This window comes from Pieris rapae, chromosome 2 (genome assembly GCF_905147795.1).
Source record: "Pieris rapae chromosome 2, ilPieRapa1.1, whole genome shotgun sequence".
Taxonomy (NCBI): Eukaryota; Metazoa; Arthropoda; class Insecta; order Lepidoptera; family Pieridae; genus Pieris; species Pieris rapae.
The window spans coordinates 9,879,501-9,904,272 of record NC_059510.1 but is presented as its reverse complement, the minus strand read 5'-3'; the positions used below and the strand labels follow the sequence as shown (position 1 = coordinate 9,904,272).

At 35.4% G+C, this 24,772-nt stretch overlaps 1 protein-coding gene across 2 annotated transcripts; it reads left to right on the top strand.

The window, feature by feature from the left end:
• The first annotated feature begins 11,380 nt into the window (after positions 1-11,380).
• Positions 11,381-24,630, top strand: LOC111002089 (uridine-cytidine kinase). 2 transcript variants are annotated; one of them, XM_022272195.2, is made up of 6 exons: positions 11,381-11,579; positions 12,343-12,602; positions 12,837-12,976; positions 15,535-15,632; positions 17,856-17,904; positions 18,556-21,933. In XM_022272195.2, exons 1-6 carry the CDS (start codon positions 11,394-11,396, stop codon positions 18,687-18,689), a joined length of 867 nt encoding a protein of 288 aa, XP_022127887.1. In that variant the 5' UTR covers positions 11,381-11,393; the 3' UTR covers positions 18,690-21,933. The 2 variants fall into 2 exon arrangements, with proteins under 2 accessions (XP_022127887.1, XP_022127886.1); XM_022272194.2 differs by lacking the exon at positions 18,556-21,933 and adding an exon at positions 22,788-24,630 and having other exon boundaries at positions 11,382-11,579.
• Positions 24,631-24,772: the final 142 nt, after the last annotated feature.

Sequence of the window (24,772 nt, the reverse complement as noted above, 5' to 3'; positions counted from 1 at the left end):
CATTCTGGTTGTTTTTATTTTCTAACGTATTTGCAGTACAAAATACGATTAGCTTACTGCAAAATACAGTATTTTCCTTACCAATTACTTATTTTAAACAAATTATCTTTAGCAAATTCCTCTTTCAAGGGGAAGGCGAAATCAATTTTTAAAGGCAAGCGGAAGGTGCTTTTATAGCGTAGGCGAGTATATAGACCATAAGTTTTTTTTTTTTTTTTTTTCTATTATGGCCCGCACGGTTTGTGCATTGTGGCCCAGGGTCAAAACAGGGAAACGGGTAAAAAAATAAACGTAACGGATGGAACGGAATTAAGGAAAGGAAAATCTATAAAATAAAAGATCAATTCTTATAGAGATAGATATAAAAGGAGTGTAAGAAAAGATATTTACATATATACACATTCATAGGATCTAAATTTTTATATCATTACTTAAGATAAAAGCTGCTAAAAGTTTATATATATGTGGGTCCATTGTTGAAAGTAAACAGGATATGGATGAAGGGAATGGAATTTGAAGGGAAATGAGACCGTCGATAAGAGCCGACCTTTCGCGCCGAGAACAAACAAAAATGATGTGATTCAAATCAGCTTCAGCATATCCACATTCGCACGTAGGGTTGTCAATAATATTAAACTTAGCAAGGTGAGCTGGGGTGCAGACGTGTCCCAGACGCATACGAGACAGTATTGTTGTAACTCTTTTACCGAATCTCAGTCTCCAAAACCAGGGCTTAATGGGTATAGAAGGTTGAATAGCACGATAATGGCGACCTTTTGAACGATCTTGATTCCAGGATTCAGTCCAGGAATTCCGGAGATAAATCCCAGAAAGAGCCATCAAGTCATGCGCATAGTTTCCAAAAATATCCACATCTCCACTATCCACTGCCTCATTGGCAATACGGTCGGCTTTTTCGTTTCCAGATATTCCACAGTGACCAGGAATCCATGCAAACGATACGGAATAGTTTTCTTTCAAACATCTCAATAGTAAGTTTCTAATTTCGGAAATGACAGGGAATTGATAATGTGATCCAAATGGGAACCGGGCTAGGGCATTTAAAGAACTAAGTGAATCTGTAAAAATTACCGTTTTTTGAAGTTTCAGTAGAAGGATGTATTCTATATATAGCTTTGAATAGGCCAATACATTCGCCAGTGAACACGGAGGATTCAGGAGGGAGTTTAGTTTTTTGGACAATATTGTAGTTAGAATGTATTACACCAACACCTACACATCCATCACTGGAATGTTTAGATGCATCTGTAAATATTCGATGCCATTGTGGCCACTTAGTGTCAACAATATAATTAAATGTTAACTTTTGTTTTTTTTCAATTTTAACAAGACCTATGCTAGTATGTATAACAGGAGAGATTATAAGGGAATTGTAACTATATTTAAACAAAGGATTGGAAGTCGCTTGGTGAGTAGGAGCCTTAAGAGAAGTAAATCTTTCGAAACTTTTAACCAAACATGGTGTGCGTTTGTTTTTCCAAAATTGAGAAGTGTGGATTATAGATGTCAAGGATGTTAGTTTAGATGTAAGGATATGGTTACTAAATTGCATACAGCGGAATAGGAATTTATCAGATAGAAATTGTCGGCGTAAGTTTAATGGTGGCTCTACACATTCGGTTCTCATACAGTTGATTGGCGTTGACTTCATAGCTCCTAAGACTATTCTCATTGCTTTTGCTTGAATACTATCCAATTTTTTGAAAGCAGAAACATTTCCTGGTTCCAACAGGAAAGTACCGTAATCCATTACACTTCTGATTATGGCGTTGTAAATCAGTTTTAAGGAGTGTGAATGCGCTCCCCACCAAATGCCCGATAAACATCTAAGAATATTTAAATTTCGTTCACATCTCGCTGTTACATACTCACAGTGGGATACACCGGTGAGTTTAGAATCTAGAACTACCCCCAAGAATTTGATATTATTAGTCGAGGAAATCAAAACATTATCAAACTTTACCTGGACCGGGGGAGGCTTACGCATTCTGGAAAACAACACAACCCTGCTCTTGGATACAGATATGTCTAGACCATTCGAAGTCAGCCATGAGTTTAAAAATGAAAGGGAAGATGTTAGAGTTTGACAATTATTTTCAATTGATTTGCCCGATTTGTATATAAGAAGATCGTCTGCATATTGTAGTACGTTTGTTGATGCCTGCAATGATGTTTCTAAATCATACGTATAGATGTTATAGAGCAAAGGACTGAGTACAGAACCCTGTGGTAATCCTTTCCATACGGTCCGAGATAGTTTGACATCTTCAATAAATAAATTTATGTATCTTTCACTGAGCATATCTATAATAAAGTTTGTTAGAATTGGTGGTACGTTTAAGCATAGCAGTTTTTCCCTGAGAACCGATATAAGAACATTGTCATAAGCTGAGCTTATATCTAAGAAAGTAGCTACTACTGACTCATTGTTTGAAAATGCTAATCTTATGTCTGTAGTGAATATTGCTAAGCCATCCATTGTGCTTCTACTTTTTCTAAAACCGAATTGGGTCGTTGCTAATAGATTTTTATTCTCTAAAAACCATTCTAAACGGATTTTTACTAGGTGTTCTGCTATTTTCATTAAAACAGAAGAAAGGACAATGGGTCTGTAAGAAGAAGGATCATCGGTTGGCTTATTCTCTTTTAAAATAGGTATAATTGATTGAGTGATCCAAGACTTGGGAATGCACCCAGAAATCATAATAGAATTTATAATATTTAAGTACAGCATCAGCACTCGGTCCGAAAGATTTTTCAAAAAAGAATATGGAATCCCATCTTCTCCTGGAGTAGAGTCTTTTACCTTATTAAGCACACCTTTAAGTTCGATCAAAGAAAACGGAGCGTTTATTCCACTTAGGTCATCAAAAATGTAAGCAGGAATAGTTAATGGAGGAAATCTCTGTTCCGGTACAGAAGGGGGAGCAAGATGATCCATAAACTGATCAGCTAGAGTTATCGGTAATTTAGAAGAAGGGGAATTATTATATGCAGATCTAAATCTACGAATATTACGCCAGACCTCTGACGGGCTGACATCTGGACTAATGGAGGCACAAAATGATTGCCAACCATCGTATTTCTTTTTCTTAAACAATTTTTTAGTTCTACGGGCAGATTCTAAATATAACTCGAAATTTTCTTCTGACATATCCTCGCAGTATTTTTTTTCGGCCTGTTTTCTTTCTTTTATTGCAGCTGTGCATTCATGATCCCACCAGGGAGGTGAAGGAATTTGCGATCGGATCTTAGTTTTAGTGCAAAAAGATTCATCGGCAGCTTCAATCAAAACCTGAGAAAGAATTTCTGCGGAGATCTGGCTACCTTCTTGAGAATAAGTATTAGTTTTCTGCTCTACTATTTGATTGAATAATTTCCAATCTGCGTTGTTTAATCTGTATTTAAAACGAGGAGAGCGATTGGTTTTGATAGGTTTGTATGAAGGAAAAGTAATTACAAGTGGAAAGTGGTCACTACCATACGAAGATGCTAGAGGGTGCCAGTCCAAAGTTGAAGCTAAATCAGGTGAACATAAAGATAGATCAGGCGCACTTGCACCATCGCTTGGACCAGTAACACGAGTTGGCAGCCCAGTGTTTAAAATACATATACCATGAGAATCTATAATATCTAATAATTGATCTCCATAATAGTTGGAAGAAGTGCTTCCCCAAGATTGATGTTGGCAATTAAAATCACCTAGGACTAAGAAAGGCCTTGGGAGGATGGAGAACAGTTGATTAAGATGAGAAAAAATATTTACATTAGGACGAGAAAAATAAATAGATACTATACAAATTTTATTTACAATAGCAGCAATGACTGACAAGTCATCACCGAATGTGGGAAGTGGAAATAAGGAATAGGGGAGATTATTTTTAATGACTATGGCAACACCGCCATAGCCGTCAGGTCTGTCCTGTCGGAGAATAACATAACCTGGAATTCGAAATGTCAATTTCGGGCGAAGCCATGTTTCCGACAGAGTTGAGACAAAAGGTTCAAATTTATTATGCAAATAGATTAAATCGTTTTTATTGCAGATTGCGCTTCTGCAATTCCACTGGATTATTTGTTCGCGTTCTGGACGCATAAGTGGATTTTAATTGAGTTAAGGAAGCAAGTGTTGGGCGGCGTTGTTCGGTTACATTGTTGTCAGAGTTAGAAATGGATTTTATTTCAGTCAAAAGTTGGATAACATCAGAGATTGAGAACATTGTTTCATTATTGTTGACGTTACTGTTTATTAAAGCGACCCCGTTAGGAGAAGCTGGAGCATCATAGTCCTTTATTAAACTGAAGTGTTCTGTTTTGTTATACCCCAGTCGTTTTAGTTTGGGGGTTGTTGGTTTAACAAATATGTTTTTCTTATAAGATCTACTATACGACGGAATCGAGGAAGAGGAAGGCGATACAGATGGCACAAGAGAATTAGGAGAATTATGCATGTTTGAAAACTTTACTATTTCAGCAAATGATTTTGAGACAGGATCATACACTTTGTTTGCTTCTGCGTAAGATACACATTTCTGAGCCATATATAATTTAATTTTAGTCTGTCGTTCATATTCTGGACATTTCCTATTTGTAGCAAAGTGTAGACCTGAACACAGACAGCAAGATGCTGCATCATCTTGTATGTTGCATGTGTCCCCAGTATGGCCTTGGCCACACTTGTAACATCGGGGTCGAGAGTTACAATTGGACTTAGTATGACCAAATCGGCAACAAGAATAACACTGAATAGTGGGGTATGAATAAAGTTCCACCGGTAGGGCATTGTAGCATACAAACACATGTTTTGGTAGAGCTTGGCCATCAAAAGTTATAACAACAGTCTGTGATGGCTTCCACTCAGGTGGGGAGCTGTTACGCACTTTATAATTTAGGCGTCTAATTTTTATTATTCCTCCGCTGCCTACAGGTAAAGAGATATTGTCTAATATATCTTCAGGAGACCATTCTGCGGGAACACCCCGCACAAGCCCTATTCGAGTCACATTAAATGAAGGAATAAAAGCTTTAAAATTATTAATTGTCAGGCAAGGATTATTAACAAATTCATTTGCAAATTTGTGGTCTGAAAATGATAGGGAAATTCGGTTTCTGCCTATCCTTTTAATGCTACCGTTAATAATGTTTTTAAATGAATTTTTCTTTAGGAAATACCCAAATTGGACTGGGTGCAAGGAGGCGATGCCAGTATCTGAAGAAACTTTTTGCACATGAACTACAAATGGCCCTATGTCATAGGCCTCATAAAACGATCGGCCTGTAGGGTTTTTTGGAGACTGAGAACTATCTGATGGGGGGTGTTGTTGGGTATTAACAGTTACACTTGTATTATGTGCTGGGTAACCTTTTTGCTGAAAACTATCTATATCGTTAGCGTTCTTAATCTCAGTACATAATGGGGGAAATTGGGGGGGAAAGGGTGTCAAGTACACGGTGGTGTGCATCGATGCTGGATGCATGCTTAAAAAAAGCTGTGTTTGATAGCGTACGCCTTGCGAGTGTGTAGCTTGGCTATATTGCGCGCACCCGAAAGTCCGATTCACGGGCGTCCTAGTCGCCTCCCCTGGGAACTGTACAGATCTGTTAACGGGTTTCACACAAAACATCCTCCCCGGGGTCTGTACTGCTGACTGTGACGGGCGAAGGCGAGTCATCGGCGCCTCAAAACCGATCAAGCAGCAAGTGTGTCTCGAAAGAGTCACCTCATACCGTAAACCTACGGGTACGGGGGTCTGGACTTTATCATCTGGGCCGCGAGGAAGAAAACCTCTATAATAAATTACCCCTATCCTACGGTGGGAAACGTGCCAAGGGATGTGTTTGCTCCTACATGGGGTGTACATGGCTGATGGGATAATTCAGTCTCTAGCGTCCAACTTCAACGAACCTGGCAAACGTTGTCGTAAAGTGCCTTCTTCTGGGGAAAAGGGCGTCACCCTAGAAGCGACCAGTTTATTCGACCCTACTCGTGGGAACATAATGCAAAGAACACCACCTAAATCTTCAAAAATCGACGACATCTCAAAGCAAACCCCAGACTGCCCCTCTTATTCTGAGGGGGGGAAAATTTTGCCTCACCAAGTGGATTTAACCACAGCAAAGAAGCAAAAATTTTTGACTCAGCAGCTTTTTCACCCTGCACTATTTAATAGAACTCGTTCATCTTCACTCAGTGATGTTTCCAAAGTCCAGCAGGAACATTTGATACCTGTTACACAGGCACCTACACAGGAACAAAATTTAAACAACCCTAGTGTGCCCTGGCAACGAGTGCCAAAGCAAAAAAGAAATCGGTCTCCTGAAGAAAAAGACTCAAGAAGGCCTCAAGCCAAAAGGACACAGCAACGAGAGGCAATCATTAACAAACACCGAGATATAAATACTCCTGAACAAAATACCTCATTGAATATAGATACCAACAACAGTTTTGCTCTGTTAGATGTCGAAGTTGGAGAAGCCACAGCTAAGAGAACACCTAAACCTCCACCAATAATTTTATACGGTGTTGATGACCTTGCAAAACTAACCCAACTCATAGAAGAAGTCATTGAAAAAAATGATTACACCTTTAAAATCGTATCCAAAAACCAGCTTATAATCTCCTCTAACACGGTTGACAAATATAAGATTCTAATCGAGCACATAAGAAGTAAAGGGCTTATAGGCCATACATTTACACGCAAAGACCAAAAATGCATGAGGATTGTTATCAAACACCTTCACTTTAGCACACCTAAAGATGCCATTATAGAAGCAGTAGAAAAAACTGGAAATAAAGTACAAGGAGAAATAGTTACTGCCCGGAAGCCAGGAACCAAAGAGCCCCTAAATACATTCTTTGTAAATGTGGCTCCACACGTAAATAATAAATTTGTCAAAGAAATAAAAGTGATATATAACCAGAAAGTCTCTATAGAAGACCCACGAAGAACAATGACAGTGGTACAATGCAAAAGGTGCCAGCAATATGGGCACAGCAAAAATAACTGCATGAGGCCTTACAGATGCGTAAAGTGTGCTGGGGCACATAAAACTACTACATGCACAATAAATGAAAACACTCCAGCAGTATGCGCACTATGCTCAGGAAGCCACCCTGCTAGTTACAAAGGATGCCAGGTGTATAGAGAAGTCCTAGCAAGAAAGCAAATTGGAAACAAGTTTCAGCCAAAACCAAAACCAAAACTCGCTTTGGATGAGCGGCCTAACAACACTGAAATGAATGAGCCCCCTAGTGACATGGATGCGATGATACTTGATTCTGATAATAACTCCAAGTCTACTGAACTAAAACATCGGCTACCAAGCGTAAAAGAATCCTTGGGACCCTATAGTGAGGCTCTCAAAAATTCAAATACATCTGCAGCATACCATACAGAATTACAAAAATCATACATGAGAAATAACTCTGACCAAACGAAACGAGAGATAAGCAGGAAAGATAAAGTTGACCTTACAGGGTCACAGAGAACAAATACGCAAAACCACGTTGACCATGTGTCACAGAGAACAAATACGCAAAACCACGTTGACCATGAGTCACAAAGAACATATATGAGAAAAATAGAATTCGGGCAAGAAAATAGACTCAATCTAGAAGCACTTATAGTGAAACAGACTGAAAGAATCGACCAACTCATTTCACAACTCGGCACAATGATGAACCTCATCATGACACTCATCAGTAGGCTACCACAATGATATCCCTGCGTATCGCCACCTGGAATATCAATGGCCTAACGCCAAATAAAAAAGAACTGGAAATACTGTTAAAGCATAACAAAATCGACATTGGTCTAATATCCGAAACCCATCTAAATGATCGTAAGAATATTAAGATAGACAACTATGACGTATATTGTACTAATCATCCCGATAGCACGTCACATGGAGGGTCGGCAGTCATTGTAAGGAATAACATCGGACACCACCTCCATGCCAAGTTCCGAGAAGACTGGATGCAGGCCACTACCATCACTATAAATTCAAGCTTGGGCCACATCAATGTAAGTGCTGTATATTGTCCGCCAAAGCATAAACTGAAACAACACATGTTTGACCGCTACTTTCAGAGCTTGGGAAACAGATATATATGTGGTGGGGACTGGAACTGTAAACACACTCATTGGGGCTCAAGATTAACGAATAGCAAAGGACGTGAGTTGAAAAAATGTGTCGATAAACACAAACTTATAACACTAGGAACAGGAAAACCAACTTATTGGCCAACAGATGCCAACAGAATACCTGACCTACTGGACTTTTTTATGGTGAAGGGTCTGTCTGATGTGTATTTTGACGTGGCTCCTTCGTCTGATGGTGGGTCTGACCACACGCCTGTCATAGCAACATTTAGCGTTACGGCTATACACAGAGAACAGAGACTGGCACTATATAATCATAAAACAGACTGGGACGCATTCGCTGAATACCTGGAAGATGAGGTGGATTTAAAGGTTAAGCTCAAGACAGAAGAAGATATAGATGAGGCAACATTCTACATCACGAATCTCATCCAAGTTGCTGCGTGGCGTGCCACCCCGACACTGAGCTCTCCCAATCAAGTAGATAACATACCAATGGAAATACGCAACAAGCTGGAAGAAAAACGGAGACAAAGAAGGCGATTACACACCAGCAGATCAAATGTAGACAGGTCAGAATTCAATAGAATATCTAGAGAACTAAAAGAGTTAATCAAAGAAAATCAGAACACAACCTTCCAAGAAAAACTCTGTACACTCTCGGCGCACAAGAAAGATAATTACTCACTCTGGAAAATAACTAAAAACTTTAAAAGACCACAAAACCATATACCGCCTATAAGGACATCTACAAATGACCCGTGGGCTAGGAGCGGCAGTGAAAAGGCTGAACTCTTCGCTAGCCACCTTAGTGAAGTCTTCAAACCAAACCAATCATCGATGACTGAGTTTGAAGAGGAAGTGGACAGAATTATCAATAGTGACCAGCAGTTATCACTACCGCTAAAACTTGTCACCCCACCGGAACTAATGCGAACAATAAGCTACCTGGAAAACAAAAAGGCTCCTGGTTTCGACCTAATAACAGGTGAAATCCTTAAAAAAATGCCTAGAAAACCAATCGTATTCCTAACAATGTTATTTAATGCCATTTATAGAATACAGTACTACCCAAAGCTATGGAAGATATCACAAATAATTATGATTGCAAAACCAGGGAAACCACCAACAGAACCTAGCTCATACAGGCCTATAAGTCTTCTTCCTACAATGTCAAAGGTTTTTGAAAAAACTTTCCTGCGGAGACTAAAACCAGTTCTGGATGAAAATAGGATTATACCCGATCACCAATTTGGTTTCCGGGAAAAACATGCTACTGTAGAACAAGTACACCGAGTGGTTCACAAAATAAGGCAATCGCTAGAGAAAAAAGAGTATTGTCCAGCAGTATTCATAGACATTCAACAGGCTTTCGATAGAGTTTGGCACAAAGGATTGCTGTACAAGCTGAAAACGCTCCTACCAAACTCATTTTATATGATCCTAAAATCTTACCTTGACCAAAGAAGATTTCAAGTGAAGTATGAGGAAGAGCTTTCAAGGCTTTATTGCATCACTGCCTCAGTTCCACAAGGATCAGTGCTTGGCCCGGTCCTTTACTCGCTGTATACGGCTGACTTGCCTGAAACGGAGAATGTTGTGACGGCAACATACGCGGATGACACTGCATGCCTCGCAAGCGATGTAAATCCGTATAGCGCCTCAATGAAACTACAGGAACAACTTGATAAGGTGAACGAGTGGCTACAGAGGTGGAGAATCAAACCTAGCATTGGTAAATCAGTCCAAGTAACATTTACACTGCGAAGGGGCGATTGTCCACCTGTGTATATGGAAGACAAACCGTTACCAAGCAAAAACAGCGTGAAATATCTCGGACTACATCTGGACAGAAGGCTGACCTGGGCTAATCATATAAAAGCCAAGAAAACAGAAGCCACCTTGAAATTTAAAGAGTTATCTTGGCTTCTAGGCCAGCAATCTAAACTGAACCTCAGCAACAAATTGCTTGTTTACAAGGCCATAATACAACCGATCTGGACATACGGAATAGAACTCTGGGGCTGTGCATGCAATTCCAACATCGAAATTCTCCAAAGATTTCAAAACATTGCACTGCGAACTATTTCAAATGCTCACTGGTTTGTAAGAAACATCGAAATTCACGATTACCTGGAGATGCCAACCGTAAAAGAAGTGATCCGCAAAAACAGTTGTAGATACCGAGAAAGATTAAGGAAGCACACAAATGAACTGGCCAAGAATCTGTTAAGTCCAGGAGATGACGTGACTCGCCTAAAAAGATGGCAAATACTAGACCTAGACCAGAGAAACTAATCTAAAATCTAGTTTCTACAACACATACGGTGCCCTTCAAAGGAATCGCACCCTACCATAACTACCCTCGGAGAATATCTGATTATGGCTGATAGCCGATTGCAGATGAAAAAAAAAAAAAAAAAAAAAAAAAAAAAAGTAGATAAAGATGGAAATACAATATCCGGTATTTGGCACGAACAATCAGTCTCTTTTTGCTTGTTACGACGCGTCGGGTCAAATCTTTTTTTCCTCTTATTACAATGTTTGCAAATTTTACCTAATCTCATTCTTTTACGGTCACTCCGTTGATCCACATCTGTGTCTACACTGGACTCGTCCAGTTTAGAAAATCTATTTTCTACTATAATATTACACGCAACCTCAGGGGGCGAGCCCCCGATATCCGGGGGCTCGTTCATTTTTTCGCCTGATTCCAGGCCTTGAGGAAAAAGTATAAAAACTTACCAAATGCTGAAGAATATATACACAAATTAAAGAAATAAACAATTAAGTTAAACTACTACATACAATATATACAAATTGATCTTTTATATCAATTAAATTAAATTTATAAATTTTACTAAAAAACAAAACTCCCGCCACGACCAACGTTTCCCGCCTTTTTTCAGACCATAAGTTTGACATCAATTCTAAATAACTTAACTTATTATGACATGATCTTAATGTTCTGATTAAATGACAAATGACAAATTTAAAGACATTTGCATGCCTATTTATGAATGGCTGATTTTGCAGATTTTTATAATAAATCTATCTAATTGTAATCTTGGTCTTAGCAAATAGGTACACGATTTCATTTTATTTCAAACGCAAATAGAGTTTTTCTGCACATTATAAAACGAAGTATATAATAATATACATTTAGTATTATAACTTAGTCAGAAGTGATATTTTTAATAATTGCAACCCACTGCAGATATTGTCGCTGTCAACATTTTGTATTGTCAGTTGTCAGCACTCTGAAAATAAATGTCAATGTTTGCTATTACAAGAAGTGCAACTGTGTGTTGTGGATTTTTAGGTTTAAGATTAACGCGCAGATATATTTTTACGTACAAAATGAGTGAAAAACCCGCAGATTATAGTTTAACCAATGGATTCGAGAGCAAAACTCCTTTCTTAATAGGTGTTGCCGGAGGTACTGCTAGCGGCAAGGTTAGTACTGCAATCTATTACTAATTATTTTACCAATCAATCGATTTTTGTATGGCACTTATGAGTTGCATAATATCATTCTCATTTATCTTTACGTATTGATATTTTTGGTGTATATACAAAACAAACTGCCGAGAAAGATCTTTGTTTGTAAAAAATGTGATATAACCTTCAATGAGCATTGTTTAAAAGTAACTTCCGTTGCTGTTTTCACTTCTCTCTGTAATTAATCAATAATAAAGGCACAAATAGTTATTCGCAAATAGTCCCATCTAACATTTATAAAGCTAAAAGGAGCTGTAAGTTTTTTTATACTAAATCAGCTGAACCAGGTCTTGAGATTTGAATACATAACAAATTTTATGAAATCTTGTTTATACTAGTGTTAATATGTGTAATATAGTAATTAAACTGTGTAGTTTAATTATTATCCTCAATGCACAAGGATTAGTTTATCATTTCTAACATTCTGAAGTAAAAGTTTGATTAATAAATAGGATAAATAAATATTTCAAACTAATAGGTATTTCAAAAACAATACAAAAGAACTCATTTCATGCATAAGTAGTAGCAGACTATTCTTAATAAAGTATTATGTCAACTGGCTAGTCCAAAGATTATTAATATTGAACCAATGAACCATGAACATTTGTATTAAAATTGGTAACAGTAAAAAAATTTACAATAATCTTTTTATTTGAATTTAATGTTGAACTTATATTTTAAATTGAAAATAATATAAGTATTTAATCTTTAATTTTAGTCAACAGTATGCCAGAAAATTATGGAGAAGCTTGGCCAGCAACAAAAGGAACAAACAGAAAGGCGAGTGGTATGCATAAGTCAAGACTCATTCTACCGTAGTCTTACACCATCCGAGAGGGTACGGGCTGAAAGAGGTCAATTCAACTTTGATCACCCTGATGCATTTGATGACAAGAAACTATTGACAATATTAAAAGAAATTCTTGCTGGCAAGAAAGTTGAAGTTCCTGAATATGACTATGTTACCAATTCTATAAGGTAAGCTAAACGAAAAACAACTTACTTATAAATATATTACTTATAATCATTTTAAGTAAGTATAACAGTATCATTACTGTTTAAATAAACATGGTCTGAAATGAAATAACTAAATAATTGTTATTGCTTGCCCAGGAAACAATATTTCCTATAAAGTTTATGAATTACTTATATAACTTGAATAAATTGTTGTCTCACTAAATGATATTTTATTAATAATATAATTTTGGACAGTGATCGTTCACACACCATCTACCCAGCTGATGTGGTGCTAATTGAGGGAATCCTGGTGTTCTACTTCCCAGAAGTAAGGGACCTATTCCACATGAAACTTTTTGTTGACACAGATTCAGATACAAGACTGGCCAGAAGAGGTATGTCAAACTTTATTATCAGTATATGATTCCTTTTATAGGTCACATAAATCCAATTTTAAAGCTTCAATATAAAGTAATTATTCAAACTCAACTAGCTTTTATGTTTATGTACCATTATCGTATACCTAAAATACTTATGACTTTTCAACAAAACCAAAACACAACCAAGAGAAATTAGTGCATACATAAGTTTAATTACAGAGATAAATCCGACTTAATTTAATAAATAAGATTTGAGTGACCACTTAAGGTAAGTAAATAATTGTTTAAAAAATTACTGGGGCTAATTGAGAAATGAGACTGTCATCCATAGATCAAAATCCAATAGGTTTTTGACATGTGAGAGTCATACTTAGCCCCTATTATATATTGTTACTAGTAGACTTGGCCAAGCGTTGCTGCGGTTTTTGTTATATTACATAGTAGTAAACTATTTAAGGGAAACGGTAGGAGAACTTATGTGAATCGTAGGTACTTTTAACACACCGCCATCTGTTAGAATTGTATCAAATAATAAACAAATATTTGCAATAAAATAATATTGCGGCAATAAATTGAGATTTAAGCTATCCTATCTTTTAAGTTAGATCAAACTGCACACGGTGTGCAAATTTGATTGATATCAGTTCGGTAGTTTAGCAGTCCATCACGAACAAACAACGTGACACGTGATTTATATATATAAGATTATTATTGTCTTATATTCATAATACTAGGCACAATTATTACATTAATTAAGGACTTACCTAGGCCTAATACACACAAAGTGATCAAAATTAAGTCTTTAAAATTCAACCAACAGCATCATATTTGTTCACGCCATCCAATCACCTTAGTCCTCTCTGTCCTCATTTTCTGTCCCAACCGCACCCGTTCCTTAAACACCACTCTCTCTCTCTCTCTCAATATTAAAGTGTGGAAGGAGGGGACATGAAACTTGCGCCCGCGCCTCAGAGAGAAGCCACTACCGCCGTCGCGAGGTCACGCTTGCTCACTTCTATTACTGTGTTTCCGCTACCGCAGAGTACCAAGTACTTACCGCTTAATATTCTATACGTGGTCTTCTCCCACGGAGACAAGTGAAGTGCCTGAGGACTAAAGGTGAGTGGTGTTTCCCATATTTCTTCTTTTTACGCCGCATTCCACTTGCCCCTCGGCCCACCTTTTCTTGGTCTCCGCCATTACAATATTATTTACTGTATACATCCGAGTGCAGATAAGGCAAAATTTTCCTAACGTCTTAAAATATATCTATGACGTACATCCAATAATTGCAGTACATCATTGCGCCTCGTAATCCTGGCATGTTAATTGTAACTAATTACTTAGAGATTCAAATGGGCTTGCTAATGACTTCGGTAATTAAAAGGCAGTAAAATATAATATTTAGCATGAGCTATCACTCCAACTGTTACTATATGGAAAATAGCGCAAAGTGACGTCTTTGTTAGTATTGGATTTCACATACTCAAGTCATGTATACAAATATAAATTATAATAAATCGTTTATATGCAAAGAAAGTTTCACATTTAGATCGATTAATTAAAAATATCGGCACAATCAGTCATATAAAAACAGGCAAAATGCAAATGTCATATTAATTTTTACTTCACTTTATTTTTAATGGTGACTTCTGTGAAAATCTCAATTCCGCCAATGTCGCGTTTTAAGTCTTAACAGGGTGATGATAGATTTAATGGGTTGATTATTATTTTTTAAATTTATTCCATAACCGTGGATAAATAGTCCTTCAGTCGGAATTATGGATTGAACTTAATCTAAACAGAGTTACCGTACACGAAAATTATTTCACAAAAAAGACAACACACACAGATATATAATAATGTATACAAGAGGCTAACATTTTACTATAAGTTATGGAGGGGAGAATCCTAAGGTAAGTTTAATTTATTAACAGAAATAAATTTCCATAAAATTTTGACGATAGGGCTGGATGGGAGGGAAAGAAGGGAGTTAAGGTTACATGGACGAGGGAAATTTGGAGAAAATGGTCAAATAACGAGTCATTAATTAAAGAACAGTTAAAAATATATGGTCTGTCGAGCCTTTGTCCATACCACACTAACACAGAGAACTCTATTTAATTTTAATTTTGGCTAAGTGAACGGGAGTACATGCTAGCCCTATACGAAGACGGCAGATTATGGACGTGATCTTTTAGCTAAAAAACTTTGTTTTAATGTAAAATATTTATTGCTTAAAAACTTAAGTAAAATAAAATTATACCAGTTTTTTCCTAAGAACATTTCCAATCAATAGTCCAGGATTTTAAAAGGTGAGAGTACGCAAGAGCTGTTAGGTCGTGGGCTAAAATGTTAGGATGCTGACAAGATCCGCAGATTAAACTTATGGTCCAAATAAAAATAAACTTGTAAATTGTACCTCAAATCACAAAAATCTCGAGCGGTGTCAAACATATCAAATTTCATTTTGGAAACAATGGTTTGACAGCTCTGAAACCTAAAGTTGAGTTTGACGTTTGACGGGTGTATATTATCAAGTAGCCAGATATTGCAGGTGATTTTTTTTTCAGTTCCACGTGATATAATGGAGCGTGGACGGGACTTAGAGCAAGTACTCAACCAGTATATGAATTTCGTCAAACCAGCGTTTGAAGAGTTTTGCCTGCCGGTGAGTAATATTTCTTTCTCTATCTTTAGGTCCAAATGGCTTCAGATATATTGCTAATAAGAGAGCTAAAAACGGTTACACGTGATCTCTGTTGTTTAATTATTAATTCATTCTCGGGAATCGTTAAACCTTTTCCGCCGAAAACCTAGAAAGTATTGAAAAAACGATCCATTGAAGAAAATATGTATAAGGAGAATCCATTAAACAATTTTCATTTTTAAGGTGTATTAAAACGTATAATGTATTAGATACCTTTACTAAATAAACAAAGGAACTGTATGTGAAATTAATATAATTATTCGTAACTATTGTGTTCGCTATTAAAAAAATAAGATTCAAAAATTAAGTACAATGTGTCAAAAACCAATTCGTTTTTGACTCAGACAATAATTAATTCTTAAGACTCATCAAAATATTTCTACAACAAAATTACGTAAGAAAAACAAATTTCCGCAGCTTAGAAAATTTGCAAGAAGATTGATTAGTGCGTTTGGCAGTACTTATAAATGCGAACAGTTCTTTTCATTTATGAGAGTGAATAAATCAACACATCGTACAAACCTGATGATATTCGGAAAATTCTTTATTTAATTATAATGTACCATTTTTTTTAGATTTCATTTTGTTATTTTAATAAATTGTACTATATTATATGCATATTGTCATATTATATAATGCCTATTATCTATCGCAAAAATTATCGCTACTTAAAATGCACTAAGTACTATTAAACGCAGCCCGCAAACGTATTTGCAGGCTAAAGTTCGCCCCTCAACATGTCAATGGTTGCCCATACCTGATATAAATCATTTACACGATAGTTAAAAAACCGTTATAAATACACATTAAAGGCGCGATTTAATAGCCGATACGAAAATTGTGGCCAGTTTTTTTTTGTAATATAATAGGAGGCAAACGCACAGGAAGCTTATGGCTGTATGGCGTCTATCCTTACTATCCTTTAATGTACCCAACATTATTTGTATTAGGGATGGTGGGGTACAACAAATTGGAAACCAGACGGGACTTACATTTGGCCTACTACGTACTGAAAGTCTTGAGGGGGATAGTGTGTAACCCGAGTGTACTCCAGGAACTGGGCTTCTTAGTACCTATGGGATATGTGCGACGGCGACAGCGAAGGTTATTTGCGATACCAAAGGCAAGAACTAGTCTGTTGCACAGATCCCCGTTATCCAGGACGTTGCGCTTACTAAATGCTGTCTCCGATACTATCGACATATTTATATGTTCGCAGAGTGAATTCACAGTAGCGATATTGTGTAAATTATGTGTCTAATTTTTATGTACATTATTATATTTTTATTAAATGTTTCTCCACATTGTCGTATTGGCATAGGCTGTAAAGATAATGTGTATGTTTGAAATAAATAAATAAATAAATTATCTAATGTTAAGTACACCAACGCCTATGGACACCTAACACCTTTAAAAAATACAAAAAGTTGTGATACATGGCGTGTTTAAGCCGAGCAGTTTAAAGACGTGATTCCAGAACATTCTAAGATTCGAAAACGAAGCTTAGCCCAACGTCTATCCAGGGCCGGGAATCATAGTTCACTTTAATTCTCGTTTTCGAATCACAGTCTTACTATCTCCATAAAATTTAGCTTGCCCACAAAAGAGGCCTGCTTATGCATATCGATCCAATTCGAAAGATCGAACTGAAATATTTATCGATTAGTTTAAAAATTGTCTTTAAATGATTCAAAAATGTAGCAATAAGCAATAATGTCAAAAAAGTATGAAAACAAGAAGCATCCTCACAATAAAGGCCTGTATTCACTTTGCAGCGCATTGATTCGTGTTAGCGAGTCCACACAGAGCGTGCCTCGCGAGGCATTTGCCGTGCGAATCAGGTCGATTACTGTGGACGTGCCTCGGCCAAGACAAGCGCGCACGTTGCCGCAGGCGAGCGACCTAGCGCCCGAGCCATCGAGTGCGGGCTTTTTGATTTGCTAAAAGGCCCCTCATTCGTTTACCGCGCGCTCTCTGGAGCTTGAAGCGGGCTTACCGTACGCGGCCGCCTCGCGATATGTTTCTTCGCGCGGCAAATGCCTCGCGAGGCTGCTCGCTCTCTGTGGATCCGCCTATTGAGGATGATTAGTTCTCCTAATCACTAAACACCTGCACTAGTCACAAATCAAAGTGAATTCAGGTCTAAAGATACGTGAAATTTCAGATTAGCAATTTTATTTTCAGACCAAAAAATTCGCTGACGTCATCATTCCACGCGGAGCCGACAATTTAGGTAAGCATTTTCTTTTCTATCGATCGTTTTATTAGTGTGTTTTTTGATTGTATTTACAAGAACGTTTATACCTCTCTAAGGTGAGTACACTGTCATAGCCACTGCAATAAGCGTTTTTCTTATAAATTGACGTACGACGACGACGAATAAAGTGGTAGCAATTTATCAAAAAATAGTAAATCAATATAATATAGCGTTAATAAAAAAAACCTATATTGTTAGTAAAGTAATATTTATGACTATGTTAGTAAAATTTAATTTTTCATGCCTTTTTCAATAGGTAAATCGTGGTTCAGTAATTAGAATTTAAATAATAATCTACTCATGCTAAAATTAAAATTTACAAATCAATGGAGTTGAAAAACATCTTTGGATAAGTCGGCATGTTGTGTATAAACAAAAAAGGCAAACTATTTTGCCACATAAATAATATTACAGTATTAATATCGTGATAAAAAATGGGTTTTTTTGGTAGTAAGGTGAAAATGATGGGTTATATTTTTGTTAATGTAAAGTTAAAAAAAATGAAACTAAAAACGCGGGTTTTAATCAAAATCATTAAATTCTCGATTCCGTTACCACTTTATTTGTCGGAGCTGATTTGCAGCGGCTATGTACTAAGCTGCTATATAAGTAATTTCGTTGTTGCAGTGGCTATTGACTTAATTGTCCACCATATTTGGGACATTATGTACAAGAAACGACCTCGTGTCAACGGTTGTAATGGCTTCGACGAAGACGGCAGGCGCCTCTCAGGAAGCTCGGAAGATACGCTTAGCCGATGAGTATTGTATTAAATTCATATGAGCGTAGTGTTAGGTTAGTGCATAGAGTATAAATCAAGGAATAAGCGCGGTTTTAATGTCAACCATTGACGTATCTATGGTCATATGAGTTATCTATGGCTCACGTAATGATTGATTTGTATAATGACAGTTCTAATACGCAGTTTCGAATGACGTATTTGTTGACGAGATTTTTGGCTGAGTATGGCAATATTGAGGATTCTGATAAATGGCGACAGTTATATGCACACAATATGATGGAATTAAAAAAAAAACAACCAATAGTTTTCGGGGTAATATAGCATTGTATTTTTATTAACATAGCTTTACTATGTATATAATACAGTTTAACTAAGAAAACAGTTTTTTTACCAGATTGAAGCTATGTATTGTTATAAACTTATAATTATTTAACTTCATTATTTTTAATTATATAGGAAACATTTAAAATTATATAAAATAATTATATGTTTTTAACGTTTATAATTAAAAGTTTTTACTTTTCGGGGTAAGGTTATAATGCTTAATCTTTTTTACGTTGTTACATAGTTCTGTAGCTATCTGGAACTATTAAAATTTACCAATTAGAATCGGAAATCTCTCTTGATTTCCGTATTTCGATAAAAATTGTATCTTGGCGAAGGTATGGTGTGGAGCGTCTAGAGTCGTTGAATTTGAATCGAATTAAACAATTGTTTTTACAAAACCGAATTTTTTAATAACTTTTTCTCGAGACTGCTTTATGCTTTATTTTCCCATAATGTTGAAATATTACGAATATTTTTACGTTTATATACTTTGAAACGAATTTTACATAAAGCTATTCGTGTCAACCATTTTAACAATACTTATAACCTAATACTGTGCTCATATGTAGGTTACCGATATCAAAAATATGTTATAAGCTTTCTTACTATCTCAACAGATTTTTGTTTACATCATTTGTATGATAACAAAACAGCACTAAACAAATTTTGATTACCTAATTTATTGGTGATTTGAATTCAGCTTACATATTTTTGGTATTGGTTATTTAAGAATAACTTTTGGGAATTTAAACTTAAACTAGGCGATAACTTGGACTTGTAATATTATACATGATTTCCGATCAAAAGAGATAAGATAATTATTTTGGAGTTCAGAATGATTCAGTATTGGTCTAGAGAATTTATCATTATTTGTACGGCTTCTCTGTACGATTCACATCGTGATGAATGCACGTGTGTCAGACTTACTGCTTAGCGATTGTCAAAATCTCGGTATTGACAGATGAGTCATACTTTAGCGCTAAGTATGGCTCAACTCTTGACGCTAAGTACAAACAATCAAAATCATATTAGATTCATATAGGTAACAATGTACACTTATGAACGTCAAAAAATAAATATTCATTAAATGCTTTTAATTTTGCATTTATTGCACATAATGCACTGGCATAAAACTGCCCGTCACTCTTTTTAATCGCCAACTTTTTTGTTTTACACACTTCCATGTTCCACATGACATCTTAAGTCATAAAATAAATCAAAAGCAAAGATTTTTCCACTATCAACAGGAGGATTGGTGAATAAGGAGCACGCACTTACATTCTCGTGGGAACAACACACAAATACATAGTCGTACAACTACAGTGCACTAAAAGATTATAGGTACTATTTGAGACTAAAAAACGTTATTTTTCTGAATCACGGAGCGTAACTCGGAACGTTCCTATTCCTTATTCGTAGTGTTTGAGTTGAATAAAAAGAAGTAAACGAGTAAACTGTACTCTGATTTTTAACTCCGAAGAATTCTGACAGCTGTCATTTTTTGACATGTGATTAGAAAAATTTTTGGCCGGGCACATTTTTCAATTTCAATACAAGTCTGAACAAACATTTTATTTTGTAGTTAATGTATCAATTTTATTGAGCGCGGTGCTAAAAACTAAAAGTGCTTTTTATGGCGAGTGATAATTACGTACTTTTTCGTAACAAACAGTAAAAAACGCACAAGTAAAGACAACATTTTTCAAAGGTTACTAAACCTGGAATTAGTAGACAGTGATGCCAGCTAAAGAATAAAATAATGTCATTTAATTTAATTCGATGTATTATTCGTCATATTGACATATTTGTTATTTTTGTATTAGGTCACTTGAGTATTTAGATTTACATAAAAATACGATGCATTTCATTTTTTTATTACCCTCTAATGGCCTCAAATTTGTCCCTTTTTTGGTGGACCACTGTTTTAGTAGCAACACTTATGAAATGTCAGAATTCTACGGAATCAGAGTTTACGTACAAATTGTGTGCATCGGTTTTACAGTAAGTAAAAGACCTAGTGTAGACACTAGACCATTTCATTAATGATGTAAAATGAGATAATGGGAGTGAGGTGTACAGTAGATGACACGGCAAGTAAAGTCCTGGCTATAACCTGACATAAAAACCGAATAAGATCGTATATATCGCATTTATCATATGAATTTTTGGTCGGAAATCCTAGTATTTATCAATTACGTTATAATAATATATAGATAAGCCTGAATGTAAAATTATTACAGCATTTATGTATCATATTTTTATACAATACTTTTAAGATGTATGTGACTATGTTCAAGAATATTTTAGTTAACAATAACTATGTATTGAAATGCGTAATCGCCCACGAAATACTTTAAAATGATGGGTAAATCTATTAAAATAACTGGCCATTCAATACAAATTTCTTGGAAGGATGCCAGTTCTTCTTGCCCGCCGTATAATTTTTCGGTTTAAAAGGGAATTTATGATGTATGAACTTTATGCTTGCATTGTCACCTCTTGGCATCAGCGCCATCTGTTAATCGTTATGCACTCGCTATGTCTGTAATTTTCAATACGTAAAGCTGTGTGAGACCGTCTATAATCTATGTGTATTGCTCTATTTTGTCTATTGGCTTTTTACTGCAAGGACTGATTCCCCCAATTCCAGTGTGCTAATAAATTAATCGAAACCTCCAAGTGACTGCTTAATTTTTATTATTTAGGTTTTTTAAGTTAATTTTAATTACCAACGATATATAAATAATACATGCATTTATATAATAAATACAGTCTCGAATATGTATTAGTACAATTGTTATCGCAAATATGTTTTACTCAAAGCCAATTTGTTTGTATGCTTGGTATATTGTAACCGACATCAAAAACAACACGAAATGTATTATGTAGTATATTTTGTATGTTAGTGCATAAGCAATAAATATTTGCAAGTGAAACATTTTTTTCTATTTGGAAATGTTAAAATCATGTCCCTTTGATTATAAAGTCTACATACGGCCCTAAAAAGCCTCGTCTGTAGGAAGATCGTATCCAAATTTTATTATAGAGTTTGCTACTGATTTCTAATTCACCACAGCAACTATCGCGATATCGGCACTGATTTAAGGGCCGTGTATACAAGTTTTAACGCCCAAACCCAATAACATTACTCTATCAATTTTTGACCATCTAAGATAGACATCTCATAATTTTGAGATTATATTTAAATAACTTTTGCCTTAAAATTATAATAAAACTATTATATATTATAAACTATAGACTTATAATCTTATCAATTTTTATTTTTCTTAAAAATGACATGCAATTATTCTTAATTTTATTTTCACAGCGGGGCTTGAACCGGGAACTAGAGGTTTGTCTAGACTTCTCAGTCTGTATCTAGGTCTCACTAGCTAAACACGCCATGTAAAGGATGTTGAATTTTAGCATTCACACGTAACAAACTTCGCTATAGTCTAAGCTATAATTGGATATTATTATTAGCTTTAACTAGTAAACATTAGTTAGAAAACTGAACGACATGTTAACTGCACAGTTTATATGTAGATGAAGAATCTATACTGGGTTCTATTTCCAAATCGATCAATACAGTCGTTAATCTAACGAAAGTCCAAACCAAAATCTATTTTGGATATATGGAGTTTGTATATATCATTACGATAATTGTAATTAGTTATCTATTAATCGCTAGTATTAAATTGTCTATGTATTTTTAAAACATAAGCTAGTTTTCTATATAATGCGACAAATAAACATTTCGGAACTTATATTATAATGTTTAATTTTTCAGTGGCCATCGATCTGATTGTGCAGCATATATCTGAATATTTAAAAAGGAGTCCGACAGAGAAACCTCAACTGGAATACGCGGTGTTAACCCGCTCAACCTCAGTACCGGGCAGTCCACAGAAAAGCGGGAAAAGTGGTCGACCACATTGAATTCGATTCCCATTTTAAATATATGGCATCTGTGGTTATGTCTATAAATCACGTCTGCGTATTTTTAGGCGCGAATTATCACAGATTATATCATTACTAGAATTATTTTATGCACTTACAATAGATATTTAAAAATGCAAACTTACTCAATATTTATAAGATTTCTCATATTTATAAGAGATATTTCAAATTTAAAACGAAACATTTGTTTTGTAAATATTTTCAATTACTAGTCGAAATTAGGCTAAAGAGGCTCAAAGGCGCTAGTACTTAAAATTTTTAAATTTGGCTTCGCTTTCTTTAAGAGATAAAATTTTGGGCCTTTTTTAGATTTATGTAATTTTTGTAATGTGATGATGTTTTACAAGACGGCCTAGCTTTGTAAAGTGTGTATGTCCAGTATGAGTTAGCATCAAATGAACAATTTTAATCATGATTGCGGCGGTGTCACTTAACATCAGGTGAGCCTCTTTGCCTCTGTTGTATAAAAAAAATTTTGGGAAATTATTTTTTTTATAATAAATCGAATCTAGCTTTAGAATATTATAAAAGCAATGTTGAACGGTTTCTAAATTTTAAAATACACATATTTGGATAAAAAAATATTCTAATAAGCGTATATTTGAAGCTAACTTATACTTAAGGAAATATTGATCACATAATTAATCGTTTAGACAAGATTCTAAAAACCAAAGTTGTATGTTTTAGTTGACATTCGTGTTTATTTGTCTGCTGTGCACAGCGCATTAATTTTAAATTCGACATAGATTTTGTACCAAAGAAAATGATTAGTTATAGTGTTTATTATTCCTAATCTGTGGAAGCTATTTTAATCTGTAAAATCAGAAGTTATATTTGAGACATTGTGTGATTAAAACCTTACCTGGTTGGTAAGTACTTTATTGTATTTAATTTTAAAGAAATACGATATAAATTATTTTGCCATAATTTTTTGAGATCGTCACGCTACTGATTGTGCTTATCACTACAACAGTATTCCAGCCATGTCTTTGACAAGTATATAAGATAAAAAAAAAACTGTGAAATGCTTTTACGACAAATTTAATTTTATTACATACAAATTGTGGACTAAGTTTTTTTGTAATACTTCGTCAAAGTCATGTTAGAGCTACAGATAATATGTCGCCGTCGGCTGCCGGATGAAATAAGTGTGAGACACTATTTTAGCGCTAAGATTGTTGAATTTGCAATTATTTATTTTTTTATGACATGTTATTGTATTTATGACACCTATAGTTGTTTTAATGTTTACAGTACCTAATTTTGTATTTTGTGTGATTGCTTAGTCAATATTAAATTCTATTTTTCTAACTATTTCATATTTAAGTTTTGAATCCTCGAGCCTCGACGAAAGTTTTGTGAATTGTAGTGTTTTAAATGTTATTCGGTCTTTAACTTTACTAAGTGCTTACTTGAATCAGCATGTCAGCCGTACTCAGAGTTAGTAATTATCTTTAAGGTAGTTAAATTATTGTATTTAAAGGTTCAACTTCGCTACTTTGTTTTTTAAAAATTTCAATCAGAAGTTATAGCTAACTTCTTAATAAGAGATCTTTGAGCTGATTACTTCTCAAATGTTAATTTTATTTCACTGTTATGACCGAATATTCAATTTCCACGTGTTGGTAGCAAGTAGTGTACAAATATTTATGCAAATAAAGTTATTTTGTTAATATTTGTCTTTTAACTATAACCTACATTATTATACTATACCCTATTGTATTATTATCTTACCCACAACACGATAATGTCCTAATGCGATCAATCATAGGCAATATTTGGTGCACGCAACGCTGTGAGGATGCGGCACTTGCC

Excerpts from the sequence above, each read along its gene's own strand:
- LOC111002089 (XM_022272194.2), top strand. The coding sequence starts at position 11,394 with ATGTCAATGTTTGCTATTACAAGAAGTGCAACTGTGTGTTGTGGATTT. Across the intron at positions 11,580-12,342 it reads GAGGTACTGCTAGCGGCAAG|TCAACAGTATGCCAGAAAAT; the intron begins GTTAGTACTGCA and ends CTTTAATTTTAG. Across the intron at positions 15,633-17,855 it reads TTGAAGAGTTTTGCCTGCCG|ACCAAAAAATTCGCTGACGT; the intron begins GTGAGTAATATT and ends TTTTATTTTCAG.